This window comes from Megachile rotundata, chromosome 14 (genome assembly GCF_050947335.1).
Source record: "Megachile rotundata isolate GNS110a chromosome 14, iyMegRotu1, whole genome shotgun sequence".
Lineage (NCBI taxonomy): Eukaryota > Metazoa > Arthropoda > Insecta > Hymenoptera > Megachilidae > Megachile > Megachile rotundata.
Window position 1 is genome coordinate 12,505,975 of NC_134996.1, and position 15,815 is coordinate 12,521,789.

A 15,815-nucleotide genomic window follows, 5' to 3' on the forward strand; every position below is an offset into this window, starting at 1 on the left:
CGCCGGAACAATCAGACTAGCGGGAGTTTCATAACAAACCGACATCCTTCCTACAACAAGAGATTACGAAGCTGCGGTCATCTCCCGTTCTGAGATTGCCTTTCTCCACCTCTTAATCTCTCAACCTATGGAAACTCATTTCCTAGCCAAAGTTTTCTCGATTGTTCCCCAAAACTGAATCGCATTAGCGCCGCTATTAAACTCGCGTGCTTCAGACTGCAGACTTCTTGCTTTCCTTTTCTTTTAAAAATTTTCTGAACCTCTAAAATATTGTACGAATACGAAAATAGATTTCAACTTCGAAATCTATTAGTTCAACTCCGAAATCGCACTTCTGTGCGCGACAGGTCGCCATTTTCCTTTCGTCAGATTACGTCAGATCGCTTCGTAGCAACTCTATGTAAGGAATTAATTACGATCCGGTCGCGGTGAGTTTTCCAACCGATTCCCGATTATTTCGAGGAATCGTTTCGTCACTGTCTCGCAACCCGATTACGTAAGACGCGGCAATGAAACGAACCGCTACGCAATTTTGCAACCACCGTCAGGGGTGTAATCTTCTTCTCTCGTATCCTTTCGAAACTTTCGAGTATAAAAACAAATGTATGCGGGTGTACTTAGTATAATCTTGCTAAGAACTTGGAACTCCTCGCTTCGTTATGAGATATTACGTGAGTTTTCCCGTGTACGGTTAAGTGGACGGATTTTAGGAACGTGGTGTTTTTAGTTGCTGATTGTGGTCGCCCTCGTCTGCGAGGGAGCGAGGGTGCCTCGAATCACGGACTCGTATCCTGGCTTCCAAGGCTTCCATGGACAAGGTCCTTATCAACAGGGACACAATTATCCTGCGGGACCGTTTTCCGGGGGATTTAGACCTCATGGACACTTGGATGTAGGAAACGATTACTATGGCGGACAGCATTCCATCGGCGGTCACTCTGGAGACCATTTTTCAGGAGGTAATTAACGAGTTACTGGAAAAGTATTACGTCAAAAAGTAGGAAATGATTGATTAATTAGTGCTATCAAGTTTCGTAACGAAATCATTAAATGACACTGAAATCCATTAACGAAATAATCGTTTTTCAGTTCCGTTCAACGTTGGAAGCCACGGAGGATTCAATTCACCGCGGAACTACGAACGCTTCAACCATGCACCCGATTACGATTATCATCTGTAGGAATCTTGTTGAATGAGAGTTGCGTGCAAGGATTCTCCACGGATAACGACGATGATCGAGCTAGCAATTCCTTTATTTCTCCTTACTCCTTTATATTCAATATAGATAATATGTAATATAGATTAATATAATAATTTGTGTAAATAACATTGTTAGAATGAAAACAACGACGTGGTGATCATTAATGCTAGGCTCTCCATTTTGCTCGGTTCTTATGTACAACGGTATCTTTGGCTCTCGACGCTACTTTTGGACCATTCTCGAGAGTACTCGAAGAAGGAAGAAACGAGTACTCGCTCGAACACGCGACTCAGCCCGTGACAATCTAATCGACACGCAACTATTGACTGTTTCCGACCATAGAAGCATCGTTTTTTTTTTCGCAGCGAAGGAATCGGCGACGGTAAATTCCATTTGGCGTTAGGCATGAAACACACGAATACACGCTCGCAATCTCGCTCACGCACGCAGAACGATAGAATTCGGTAATAGCGTTAACGATCGAAAAATATTGAAATCGATGAATCACGCGGTACGCTGTTCCGCGGAATCCACGCTTCTCATTTACCTATACACGCTATCCTAAGATGTTTCCGAGCAAACTTCGTCGGTGGAAATAAGAAAACAAACGTCGCGTGAAGCTTCGCAGACTTGCAACCGCTCGAAAATACCTTCCATACCGCGATAATATTTTAGGCAAACGAAAACGTAGAAAACAATAGGCTGTATAGTAAAATTTGGCGAAATCATTGCGTTTGTCCGAAAATCCATCGCGTTAGGAATACATTTCCCAAATTGAGTCGGCAAAGTTTCACCTTTTTGTCGTAACTGCTTCTATATTCGATGACGAAGTCTGACCGGATAATCCTGGGGAACCGTGTGTATATATACACATATATACGTATAATAAATATATATGCATATATATGCTTATCAATGTAAGAGTTTGACTAGATCACTTCAGTTTTTTTATTGACTCCCTTATATTTAGTCTAGGTACTTGCTCGTGCGACGACGGACAGTATGGAGTTACAAGACGCTTTTATAAAAAAATATCCAGGAGAATGAACTAGAATACACGAGTAAACGCGGTTTTGTCTGTTGCTTGTTCTCGGCTCGCCGACGCGTTTTATCCGAACGTGTCGGCGGATTCGAGAACGATAGCTAACGGCTTGATCCCAATTCCAGTTGTAATTAACGATAGTAGTGGGCTCTGTGAATGCAGCACCTCAGTTCTTCCGGGAAAACTTCAGGGTCACGGAAAGGGCCTACTTTTCGTCGACCATCACACGTAGAATTCGGTTTTAGGGCCCAATTCGTACTCCATCTCCTCGTTTTTGTACATGTCCATTATCTGCAAAAACCATGCGTTGCTTAAAAATTAGCTTACATCAATTGCTCAAAAATTTCTCGATTAATTTATTTCTTCGTTTGAAGCTACTTTCTTTACAAAAGTCCTTTACCGCGTTCATGTCTTTTTGCAATTCCTCCAGTTGCTTCTCGTGGATCACCTTCAGCTTCTCCTTCTCCCTGTTCTGAATCAACTGCGCGATCCTTCTCTCCTCCATGAACTTCTTCGTGTTGTTCTGCTGCTTCTCCCTCAACCTGCCCTCCTTGATTCCCCGAGTCTTCAGGGTCTTGTCGTTCATCACCTCCCTCATGCTCTCCACGGACAGCCTCGCTTGCCTGGCGTTCATCTCCTTGATCTCGCGCTCGTGTCTCGCCGTCAGCTGTTTTTGCTGAGACAGCTGAGTAGCCACGCACAATTTTCTCAAGGTGTTTCTTCGCTCTTCCAGGTGAGAACGAACTAATTCCCGCTCTTCTCGTCGCTGTCGGTCCGCCAGGCGCGACCATTGAACCGTTTGTTCGGAAACTGCGCGACGAACGGTTGGGTCTCTCGAAAGTTCCGCTTTGCTGATAAAATAAATTTAAGTCAGTTCAAAGAATTTTATCTGAGAAGTTTTCTCAGAAGTCGGGAATTTTATTTTAACACGTGGATGTTGTGTAACTTATGTTAACGAGTTTTCGCTGGAAGAACAGAAATAAAGTCGTACTTTTTCCCCTTGATAATCTTTTCGATGGCAACGCAGTGTTGTTTCTGGACGGTAAGTTTCTCTTTCTGGTGCCTCTTGTTCAGGGACTCCAGCTCCTTCTGCTGTTTCTTTAGCACCTTTTGATAACCCTTCTCCTGACGCAGCGACTCCACCGTTATGGGATCGAACTTCATTTCCTCTGCAAATATTTATTCATAAAGTCATTCGTAATTTGATATTTTGACAGAAATTATACCTCTCGGTTTGGCCACCTCGCGATGAGCACTCATGGAATCAGGGTTCCCTTTGCTGTCGCTCTCCTCAATTCCAAGGCCGCGCATTTTGTTCTGTGACATGTTCTCCGGTTTCTTGTAGGCCCGTGGCGCTGTCAGCGCGTCCATAAGTCCTAATTCAAGATAAAAACATTATGAAACGTTTGACGAGTCCCCCTTTCAAAGCTTCCTAACCTTCGTATCCATCTGGCACATAAATCTTGATCTCGATGTTGCAGAACAGCATAGGTAGAGACATGGGAAAGTTTGCCTCGGTTCTCAAAGATATGTGCCTGTATCCCGACTGCAGACCATCCAGAGGAACAATCCTCTGACCCAGCAGTTTCCCATTCGACTCGTCGTACACCGCGAATCTCAGCGCTGCCAGATCTGGCAAGACGACTTTTCGAAAGAGGAAGGGTTCTTCATTGTACACGGGGTTCAGGCCGTTCGCTGGGACCACCCTCGTCCGAAATTCTTTGCGAATCGTGTCCGTGGGCAGACCGTACATTTCTACCTCCACGTACGTTCCCACTTTCTTGTCCGACAGAAACTGACCTGCGATCACCTGTTAAGGAAGGTTAGAAACCTGGTTTAAATTTGCGAATTTGGTAAAAATTGAGTATGAAATACCTGAACGCTGCACTGAGTGGCGATCACGCCGTCCACGGGACTCTCCGCGAAGGGATCGAAACTCCTGTCGGCCCTCCGCATGAAATCAGGCTTCAGCAAGTACCCAGACGAGCCGTTGTACTCGAATTTTCCCTGGTTGAGTTGCATCGGCAGGTCCGCCGTTTGGAAATTTAACGACACCATTTGACAGCCGGCGTTCCAGAAGACCTGTTTCCGATGGATCGATCAGCGTGTGTTCTGGCTAGATTTAACGCGAAAATTACCTGTGGCATGTAATTCGATGAGTCCGCTCGAGTACCCTTCGGGTAAATCCTGCTCATTTGCCGCTTGTTATAATTCACGAACTCGATGGCTTGCGTCTTCAGATAATTCAGGCCAGCGGTTTCCGCGAAGGAAGACATATTGTGATGAATATTTTTCTCTGTATAAAAGAGTTGCATGTTCATAAAGAAGCAGAGTTACATTTTCATAAAAAAGCAGTTTTCATCCAACTAGGAAGAGTTTCTTACGTTCCGCAACATCGAAGCCGGGAAACTTGATTGGCTGAGCGTAGTTGACCATAGAAGACAGCCATGGATGCACGTTGGTCGTGCTTCCGGTGTAGGGTTGAACCACTGCCAACTCCAAAGTGTCGCCCAAACCGGCGCTAGAGCCAGACTGCTGTTGCGTAACCGTGGTCGAAGCAACGGATTCGGTCACTGAAACCTCTTCCTGCAGTAGATTTGTATCGATAAGTCATTTAATTCAAATAGGAAAATTTGAAGAAGAAACGATACTTGCAACGAGGGGTACCTTCACCGTCTGTTGCTCAACGACCGCCGCCACGACCGGTGGCGCGCTGGCATCCTCCTTCACTTCGTCCTCGATCACGAACTGACCTTGCCTAAACAGCTCCAGTTCGTGCTTCTCCACTTCCGGCTTCAGTCGTTTGTTTTTTATGAGGATCTTACGCTTCAGCATGCTGGGTGGCGGTAGTGGCACCCCTGGTTCCAGCTGTTATCGGAACATATTTGTTACTCGATATCTGCTTCATCTGTCTCGATTTTGGAACACTTCAAGCTATTCTTAAGATAATGTTATCGATAGAATCTGTAACGATTGACGCATTTGCCCCGTTATCGGATCCGTGTTTAGCTGACGATCGTCACGCGTGTCAACAAAACGTGCTACTTTACGAGATATATCGATACGATTAATTGCTCGATAGCACAACTTACAGGGTACTCTTTCAAAGGTTCTTTCAGTAAAAGATCCCCCAGAATTTCGTCGCAATACTTCGCCAACTTGTACTGCTGTTTCTTGCTGCAGTGGTTCTCGAAGCTGAGGATCACCGGATACTCCGACGTCACGAATGCAGTGTCTCTCACCGCATATATCACATCTTTGAACAATATGTCCGTGCACATAGCTTTCCCATGCGTGATTATCGGCTCCTCGTCCTCTCCCTTACCATCCCAGCAGTCCAACTCGACGCACCTTCAAATCTTTCGTTCAGAAAAACGAATTTCTTTTATGAATTTAAGACCTACCTGCAACCCGCCAGCAAGACTTGTCTGTACATCTCGACGCTGCTTTTACCACCGAATTGCCGACCGCTCAGATACGTGTTATGGCTCGAATTAATGTAGTAATGAGCTAACGGTTGGTCCATGTCCATGTAGACGTCTAGTCTGTCCAAGAAAACAGGCGCGTTTTCGTCGGACATCAGGTACCTTATGAAGCCATCCTTTGTCATCGTTTCTGAAAGGAGTTGCTTCTGAAAGGATGCCGTTTCGAAGATACAAACTAATTCGAACACTTAGATGGTAGAAGTATGTCTTGGAGAGGACACATGCAAGTACTGTTAAAATTATGTTGATGATATGAGGTATTAGAAGTGTGATTGTTAAAATTGTATTGATTATATGAAGTATCAAAGATGTGACTGTTAAAATTATATTGATGATATGAAGTATCAGAAGTGTGACTGTTAAAAGTATATTCATGATATGAAGTATCAAAGATATGACTGTTTAAATTATATTAATCATATGAAGTATCAAAGGTACGACTGCTAAAATGATATTGATGACATGAAGTATGAAAAGTATGACTGCTAAAATTATAATAATGATATGAAGTATCAAAGATGTGACTGTTAAAATTATATTAATGATATGAAGTATCAGAAGTATGACTGTTAAAATTATATTAATGATATGAAGTATCAAAGGTACGACTGCTAAAATGATATTGATGATATGAAGTATCAAAGGTGTGACTGTTAAAATTATATTAAGGATATGAAGTATCAAAGATATGACTGTCAAAATTATATTAATGATATGAAGTATCAAAGGTACGACTGCTAAAATGATATTGATGATATGAAGTATCAAAGGTGTGACTGTTAAAATTATATTAAGGATATGAAGTATCAAAGATATGACTGTCAAAATTATATTAATGATATGAAGTATCAAAGATATGACTGTTAAAATTATATCAATAATACGAAGTATAAAAGGCATGAGATTTAAAGATGAATCCTTAACATTAGACACGAAGAGGTAAAGTCTTACTTTGATTTCGTGCGGTTTCATTCTGCTCATAGTCTTTGATAATTTCCAACGCCCTCTTCTCATCGTACAGCGGATACAGAATCTCGTTGAGCGTCGGATCGCGTTGTTTCTCATTCAAGAACATGACCAGTTGTTCTAGATTGATGGTGTTCGCCTTCCCTTGGGTGCTGGAACGTTCAGAGCAAACAAACGTTCCTTTCCACGTTTATTGACGGATCGATCGATTAGCGCTCGTTAAACGTTTCCTGTACTCACATGGATTGAAACAGTTCCTCTATGTCGTTTCTGGGACAGATTTTGTGATAGAGCGCGTAGAACGCGTCGAACGTGAAGTCGTCCGGCTCGATGACGTCGTTCTGCAATTTTCGTACGGAACGTCGATCATGCACGACACTTTCGAATTTTCATTAATTACCTTTCCGCTAGGTAGGCCCAAATCGGCGAGGCACTGATAGACGAGCTTCTCCGTTTTCCCGGACGCGAAAGTCCTCGCGACCACTTTCACCGGAACTTTTCCATTCGGATCGACCAGCATTCTCAGCCGCATCCAACTGGAACACGCCACCTTTTATTTCACGGTCGTAAAAAGATAACTTTCGTGTATAAGTTTTCCGTGCGCGTAGCAAAACACGATATTTCCCATCGCGGAAAAGAAGAGCAGAAAAAAAGATCTTGTTTGCTTTCTCTTGTGAAACGCGAGTCCCATCGAGTCACGCTTTTAAGCGGACAAAACTGGGAAAGACGTAGTCGAGTACGTTTCCGCTTAATTATTTCACATTCGCGTAAACACTAGTCGCGGCGTAGGTGTTTGATGTGTATTTGTGGGTGTAATTGAATTAGCAAACTCACTGTTTCTTCAAGCACGTAAGAGGGCAAACGTTGTTGGCTTTCACGTTGTGCGTAATCGACCGTACGCCATCCAGCCATACCTGTCGTGGGACAAACACGTGTTAGTCGTTAATAATTACTCGATCGATTAGGAAAATTCCTCTGTCGGAACGAAATCGTTACAATAATTTAGTCGTTTTGGAACAAATTTACCTTGGCCGTTGTTGGATCCGGACAAACGACGTGCTGGTAATTAATATTGGTGTAATCTACGCCCGAACAGATGGTTAAACTTTTCTCGTCTAATTGCTCGCCGTGCTTCGTCAGCAGCTTGTCGTACAGCTTCGGGTCCTGAATTAAACGGAACAGTTTTACCGATTCGTTTGCGAAATTCCTTAATCGAATTCTTCAGCAATTAATTTCGTAACAATAATGCGAGTTTGGATATTTCGTCAAAAACGGGTTCAAGGTGTATCGATAGGCAAAAGGTCTTACCTTTGGTAGCCCACCGGCGCGTATGTCGCTCACTTGACACAGTTCAATCACGTCCCCGTCCTATTCGAACAAAAGAATACAAGAAAACGTAATAAAATAGCATTGTCTTCGATAAGACCTAACCTACGAGATATCGTCTTTCTTTGAAAGAACAAAAGGGTAGCCATAGACAAAAGGTAGACACTCACTTTTCCTTCGCTTTGCCAGTAGATGAAGAAACCATACTCATCGACCTTGAACATGCAATTCAGTTCGAGCTCCGTATTATCCTTCTCCTCTGACCAACGATCGAACATGCATCCTTGACGTAGCGCTAACGGTACCTCGATCTGCCAATTGAACTCGAACCTCTTCGTCATCTTCTCGATTTTTTACTCCTATTTGTCCGTGTCGAGCAGCGTCGTACGTCGTCGGGTTCCTGTCAGTTTTCAAGGCTTTCGATAAATGCCTAAACATCGTCCGTGACACGAATCTTCGCTTTTCATATTACGTTCTCAAATCTACGTGACTCGCATCATGCTTTACTTTGTTTACTACTTTCTCAGAAATGTCTAATGATTTCTCTCTTCTTGTTGAACTCTGTTCTTGGTTAAACGTTTTAAGATGCGTTTATTATTTGGAAATTATAGTAGATCATTTCGAAATTTTGTTAGACAGTCCAAGACTTTGAGTCAGCATTTACAAATTTTTTAATGTGAACCACATACACAAGTATAAGGAGTTGGATCAATTTTTGGAAGTTTTTAAATTGTGGACCAGAAAGATAAGTTCATGACTTTGGATCAATTTTTAGAAGTTGTTTAATGTGCATCAAATAGACAAGTTTATAACTTTGGATCAATTTTTAGAAATTTTTAAATGTGGATCAGAAAGAGAAGTTCATGAGTTTGGATCAATTTTTAGAAATTTTTAAATTGTGGATCAGAAAGACAAGTTCATGACTTTGGATCAATTTTTAGAAATTGTTTAATGTGGACCAGAAAGACAAGTCCATGAGTTTGGATCAATTTTTAGAAATTTTTAAATTGTGGATCAGAAAGACAAGTCCATGAGTTTGGATCTATTTTTAGAAATTTTTAAATGGTGAACCAGAAAGACAAATTCATGAGTTTGAATCAATTTTTAGAAATTGTTTAATGTGGGTCAAATAAACAAGTTCATGTCTTTGGATCAATATTTGAAAATTATTTAATGTGGACCATAAAAACAAGTCCATGAGTTTGGATCAATTTTTAGAAATTTTTAAATGTGAACCATAAAGACAAGTACATGACTGTGGATCAATTTTTAGAAATTCTTAAATGTGGACCATAAAGACAAGTACATGACTGTGGATCAATTTTAAAAAATTTTTAAATTGTGGATCAGAAAGACAAGTTCATGACTTTGGATCAATTTTTAGAAATTATTTAATGTGGACCATAAAAACAAGTCCATGAGTTTGGATCAATTTTTAGAAATTTTTAAATGTGAACCATAAAGACAAGTTCATGACTGTGGATCAATTTTTAGAAATTTTTAAATGTGGACCATAAAGACAAGTTCATAACTGTGGATCAATTTTTAGAAATTTTTAAATGTGGACCATAAATACAAGTTCATGACTGTGGATCAATTTTTAGAAATTTTTAAATGTGGACCATAAAGACAAGTTCATGACTGTGGATCAATTTTTAGAAATTGTTTAATGTGGCTCAGATAGAGAAGTCCAATACTTAGGATCAGTATTATGAAATTATAAATTGGAAAGGCTTTGGAAATTTCCGAGATAAAATGTATTAAAGGATCGTTCAAAAATAGCTAAGTCGTAAAAGCCGTGACTCATTAACTTTCACGGTTAAAATTCTAAGGAGCCACAAAGTTTAATTGCAGTATAAGAAGTCGTTTTTATAGCGTTGCCTCGTTACCGATTCCAATATCGTTTGCCGAGATTACGAAAGTTGGCCGCGAACTACGAACACGAAACGATCCACGCGGTTACCGTTTGATGTCCCACGTTTATTTGAAACGAGCACCATTACGTGTCGAGCGCTAATCGATACGCGGTTCGATTAACTCGAGCGTAGACCGTCCTTTAATCGTATTCTCTCAACCTCAATTGCGTATTAACCTCCGAGAGAACGAAGTACATGGCCTCTTTTACCTGCATCGGAATTCAATTAAACGTTAATCTCGTTAAATTGTAGCCTCTGTTCGCGATACGTGCAACGTTAACTGGCTTTCCAAAGGCGACTCCCTCCGCTGAAGAATCAACCCTTTTACGGCGCTTCGCCCTTCTCGATCGAGCGTTAACGCGAAGCATCAAAAATCATGCTGCAACTCCGAGAAGTTTAGAAAAGACTTCCGTCAGAAAAGACGGAACTGCAAAAATGAAGCTTTTACGACCGCGAATCGGGTTATATCGCTTCATCGAGAAGCTTTCTGTTTTTTCGAACGATCGATATTGTATCAAAGCACAAAGGATTTACTGGCATCGTTGCACTGATTGACCTTTATTCTAGCTACAAAGTAGGACGTACCATAAACAGAAACTGCTAGGTGAAAATAGAATAGTGCTAGAACATTTCTCCTGCATCGCAGAATTACTACTTTTTTCTCGTCGTGATATTTTACGATAAAGTGTCGTGATGTCGCAAAACAAAGATAGACTTACGACGTTAAGAGCGTTTCTTCCTGGCTGGCTTGCACATCTTAGTTCCTCGCTGCACCTACGGAAGATCGAATAAAGTTTATAATGCAGCTTCTTTCTCCCTCCGTTTCAAGGTCTTCTATGTATAGCAACCGATATACAAATTGGAATCACTGAACTTTATAGACCAATCTTTGTGCAAATATTTCAACCAGCTGTCAAACAACGTTCCCTTGTAACCGTTTTACGCTTCCGGTCAGCAAAAATTTGTACGAATCGTTTGATATTCAAGTTCGATCGGAAAGCTCAGACAGGGTGAAAATAGAGACGTAATTATAACTCGATTTCCTTCGAATTAAATACACTTTGATAGTTTTCAAGGAAAATAATTTCTGTGGATTTCACAAGCTCGCTAATTACATTCCTTTATAATACGTACACGTGTCACCCAAATATTAACCTGAAATGTTTCTTTCTTTATCCTCGCGACTTGTTTAATAACTTCGTAGAAAATAAACGCGTTAGACGAACGAAGAGATGAAGACTAATGAAATGCAATTAATTGAACGCTTATCGTTCGCGTAACGCTGACCATTATTCAGTAACTGGATTTATCATTCTCGAGCGAGAAAGGTCGAGCACCTATCAGCGTCACTATCGTCCACGGATATCCCGTTCTTATCGTAAGTTATCTTAATTGACGCAGAAGGAAGTTTCGCAAAAATCCACCAATCACGTGCAAACCGTGCGTACATACTCCACGTACAAAAGCTGTTCATTGTTTCTCGACACGCGCTTCAATCTTTTCGCAGAGGCAACAATGACCATGAACAGAGGAACCTACAGATACGTTGCAAGAGAAAACAAAAGCGAAGAAAGTTGGTGAGGGGAATAAGGTCGGGATGTAACGAAAGAACTGGCAGACACGTAGATATTTTCGGATTGCCCGAGTTCCGAACTTTTCGCTGTTCCCCAGCGTACTTTCAATCAGAGTGAAAGCGCTGATTCGATCATAAATATCCAGGGGAAGGTTAACGGAGCTTCTTTCCCGAACTTCATAAATTTTCTGCTCTTTGAAATATTATCAGCGGGTCAAATGGAGTTTATACAGGCTTAAAAATTATTTTTTACGGTGACCTTGGACCTTGAACTGACTTGAAATGAAATTGAAACATCTTGAAATCATGCAGGTAATTAAATATGTAAATGGAAAGTTCATTCATGTAAAAGTTCAACTTAAAAGGCGGAAATTTAGAAAGGAAGAAATTCAATAAAGTTAACTCCGGGGTCCGTCATGGCGATCAAATTGACTGAAATAGGGTTCGTACCGTTGTTCTCGTGTCCCATAGCTCTGAATGGCGTACAGACAGCGCGTAAACACGGGAGCGCTACGAAAATAATGTGGGAGAGTTGCTTCTTCCCTGGCACGATAAAAACGTTTCTGGCGCCTGACGGTAAACGAATTCTTCGGAAGCGGCCTAAGCGTCGTGTGTGCTCGCGTGTGTGCACCAGCACACGCGGCCGTGGAACCTACTTAATGGCGAGCGTGGAACACAAGTATTTCGGTCATGAAAGCGGAAGAACGTCGGGATGCCGTAATATCGTCTGGTTCTGTTGATAATCTACGGAATCCGCCCGACCACTGACTGCTCGTAAACTTTCCCGTACAATCTTGCTGCCGCTGCCTTTCCTCTTTATGGATCTTCGAGTTCATGAACTTCAATTGGAGACTTGAGAATTCAATCACTTGGAAGCCCCTTTTAGATATAACGATTGTATCCATTTTACAGTCGGCATTTTAAAAAAATTGTCTTATGTGTAGCGAAGAGAACATATGAACACATGAACATATGAACACATGAATACATGAACACATGAACACGTGAACATATGAGCACCTGAACATATGAACACATGAACATATAAACACATGAACATATGAACACATATGTAAATGTGAGGATTATCATCTGACATTAAAGCAAGAACATAATTCAACCTGGTAATAATCTTGATAATTCAGTATGTCTTACTTGAGCAATCATTCACTTCGGTACTCTTGTTGTACCTATAAAAGCATAAGGACGAATGTAATTTTACAGTCTGCCATATTAGAAAAATTGTTTCATATGTGTATTGAAGAGAACATATGAACGACATGAGGGTTAGCAACTAATAATTCAGTATGTCTTATTTGAGGATTCAATCTCTTCAATATTCTTGAGTCCCTGTAAAAGCATAAGGACGAATGTAATTTTACAGTCTGCCATATTAGAAAAATTGTTTCATATGTGTATTGAAGAGAACATATGAACGACATGAGGATTAGCAACTAATAATTCAGTATGTCTTATTTGAGGATTCAATCTCTTCAATACTCTTGAGTTCCTGTAAAAGCATAACGACGAATATAATTTTACAGTCTGCCATATTAGAAAAACTGTTTCATATGTGTATTGAAGAGAACATATGAACGACGATTATCATCTGACATTAAAGCAAGAGGAAATTTGCGACAACCCGGTAATAATATTGATAATTCTTACCACCTACGTCTACTACTGCGGATGTAACTACCGGTGTGCAACCCTTAAAACGTTGATCAGAATTTTCCGCTATTGTTCTTCACGAAGTATCTGAGTAAACTTGAAGTTTTAAATAACCAATGCGTCTCGTTCCAGCGTGAAACGAGTTGCGTACATTATGCGCTTATGCAATAGCACGTAACCCCTTTATAAGCCGCCATCGAGGGAAATGAATGAAATTATTGGAAGGCAGGAATGAATGGATGTGGCTGTTGACAAAACGTGAAAGTAAGCTCGTGCAGCAGGTTATTTTTTTAAATGGCGCATTATCCGCGAAGTAGCCATTACACGCAGCGGGTTAGTATACATGCACGTGCTTGTAAATACAGCGCAAACATTTGCACTCTGATATCACGTAAGTGGAACGCCGTGGAACAATATTTGCACAGCCGATGAATACCGGTGTTACTTGGATTTGGAGCAACGGCGAGCTCACAGCAGAATTTCTCCGTGCGTTAGATTAATCGACGCGTGGCGATGGCTCAATTACGGGCTAACCGATCGATAATTACGTAACTTCCGGTAAAGCCTTTGAAGGACGAATTAAGCCGCCGCGACATTGACCGCTCAATCGCTCAATAACGCTTCGCGGCCGCTTTAAGAAGAATGGAAATAAATGAGGGTCATGACCCGTGTTCCGCGACCGCGGTTCGCGCAATCTTCTCCACAAGAGGTTATTCGTTCTTGCGGGTCGAGTGAACTCGAGATACAATTTCCATTTCGCTTCTTTTAATCTGCATCGATTCCCTTAGAATCACTGCTCTCGGTACACCTATTAACCCATTTTTCTGTCCTAAGCGTTTAAACCCGTTTGCTTTTTAATTCAGACACGAGCATCGTTAATCAGAAAATTCGACGCAATTACCAGCCAACACTTGTGCAAATATCGAGCATTGGTCACCGTAGGGTGCCGATAATGGCCGGTAGTCGCGTTTCCACGCGTCTAACGAGCCTAACAGGCGACACGCGTGATCCCCTCCTTTTTAACAAGAAGGTCAAAAGTCAGGGGGAAAAGCGAGAAGTATACGAAGATAAAACAGACGGTCGATCACGAGTTAATATCGGCAAAGGTGAGACACAGCTGGAGGCTCGAGCCAATATTTCGTAATGGACGCTTTTTGTCGTCCACGGAAGACCGTGTGTTTACTCCATTTCTCGGTCATGCTTCGGATTCCCTTGACCTCGAAAATCCCTTGGGAGACTCGCATCCAGGGTCGCCCTTTGTTTCCATACTTTCTTATCCTCTTGGTTGATCACGACTGATCATTAATTAACGCTGCAAACTGTCCTAAATGTGGCATACTTTAGAGTCCTACATAATTATTCGATCTTTCGCTATTATTACACTGTAGAAATTAAAAGGAACTAGATTTTGGGTTTGTGAAACAATGTATTTTACGAGAAACGTTACTTAATTGGACATTAGGTTTAATTAAATTCGGCGGTGGACAGCAGCGTGTTAACGAATCGTTTGTTCCTTAATTTCTTTTGCCATCTCATCGCGATGCATTCGCCCAGCTGCGCACGTTCTCCGTCCTCCTCTGTTGTCTGTGCGAAACGCACGGAATACAATGCTGAGGCACGAACACGCACTCATGACAGGTACACTCAGGGGCAAAGGCAAGTAGAAGGAGGAACGAAGGCGGAGAAAGGTAGACAGAGATGAACAGGTGAACAGAGTCCGCGATAGCGGTGGGTCCGAGAGAGAAAGAGAGAGGAAGAGAGCGAAAGGAAAATATAGCTTCGGACAACTGTCAGCGGAACGCGCGTGTACCTTGTGTACGTTTCAGATATCTGTTCGATCGAAAAACCTCTGTTCGAAGACATCTCCATAAAGACGACTCCGATCGGTGTAACGACCGATCGTACGTCACGATCCTTCGTATTAACACGTTCGATTCTACGTAAATTTCTCGGACGTCAGACGGTTTGTGCGGTCAGCGGATGTCCAAGGTTCCCGATGAAACGCAACGTGTCCCTGACGGACGGCGCGATATCGCGAATGAAATTTTTATCTCGAGTTTGCCTTACCGTGTATGAAATTACCGGCTGAACGACGCTGGCGATCGTGTCTTCCTTCGGTTACATTCTTTTACGGTTCGTCGGCCTGCACTGTGGAGCGCACACGCGACCGAGAAACAGTGGAACGAAAACGGGGAAAAAAAGAAAACGTTAAAGAGAAACGCACGTTTCCTCGGTGCAACACTGAACGCCTTGCAGGCGCGGCGGAAGAAACTGACGGTGCGACACCGTCTGTTGACGGGCAAGCCTCTAGCCTGGCTCGATACCGTCCTTTTCTCCTGCGCGCATGTGCCACCTTCCTATGTGGCTGCTCGCCACTCTGTTTCTACTTTGCTCGGTTAATAAGTACGGTATCTGTTATGCACCCATATTTTTCAATTATTTACGGCAAATGGGAATAACATTTTCGTTTAACGTTGCGGAGGTCACCAATCGGGAAAATTTTTGTATACGATCTTCGTATATTTCGAATATTTGTAATACCGTCATTATCACCGATGGAATAAGGTAAATTTTATTCAAATTCGCGCGAACGAATATTTAAGACTCGGTCTCGGGAGGGTGACAAGTTTCGAG

General features: G+C 41.9%; 2 protein-coding genes across 3 annotated transcripts; one reads left to right on the forward strand and one right to left on the reverse strand.

Moving 5' to 3' along the window:
- Positions 1-555: 555 nt before the first annotated feature.
- On the forward strand, positions 556-1,348 carry LOC105663750 (uncharacterized). The gene is made up of 3 exons (XM_012294878.2): positions 556-671; positions 728-959; positions 1,090-1,348. The coding sequence occupies exons 1-3, from the start codon at positions 660-662 to the stop codon at positions 1,179-1,181; spliced, it is 336 nt and encodes a 111-aa protein (XP_012150268.1). The 5' UTR covers positions 556-659; the 3' UTR covers positions 1,182-1,348.
- Positions 1,236-15,487, reverse strand: LOC100884018 (1-phosphatidylinositol 4,5-bisphosphate phosphodiesterase). Of its 2 annotated transcripts, none has more exons than XM_003699953.3 (20): positions 15,249-15,487; positions 10,657-10,711; positions 8,192-8,421; positions 8,004-8,063; positions 7,722-7,859; positions 7,530-7,609; positions 7,096-7,231; positions 6,936-7,036; positions 6,681-6,847; positions 5,649-5,859; positions 5,337-5,595; positions 4,912-5,112; positions 4,629-4,830; positions 4,383-4,540; positions 4,120-4,326; positions 3,682-4,054; positions 3,471-3,620; positions 3,236-3,413; positions 2,645-3,095; positions 1,236-2,535 (listed from the first exon to the last, which is right to left on the reverse strand). In XM_003699953.3, exons 3-20 carry the CDS (start codon positions 8,360-8,362, stop codon positions 2,467-2,469), a joined length of 3,312 nt encoding a protein of 1,103 aa, XP_003700001.1. In that variant the 5' UTR covers positions 8,363-8,421; positions 10,657-10,711; positions 15,249-15,487; the 3' UTR covers positions 1,236-2,466. The 2 variants fall into 2 exon arrangements, with proteins under 2 accessions (XP_003700001.1, XP_076395991.1); XM_076539876.1 differs by having other exon boundaries at positions 4,629-4,826; positions 4,896-5,112.
- Positions 15,488-15,815: the final 328 nt, after the last annotated feature.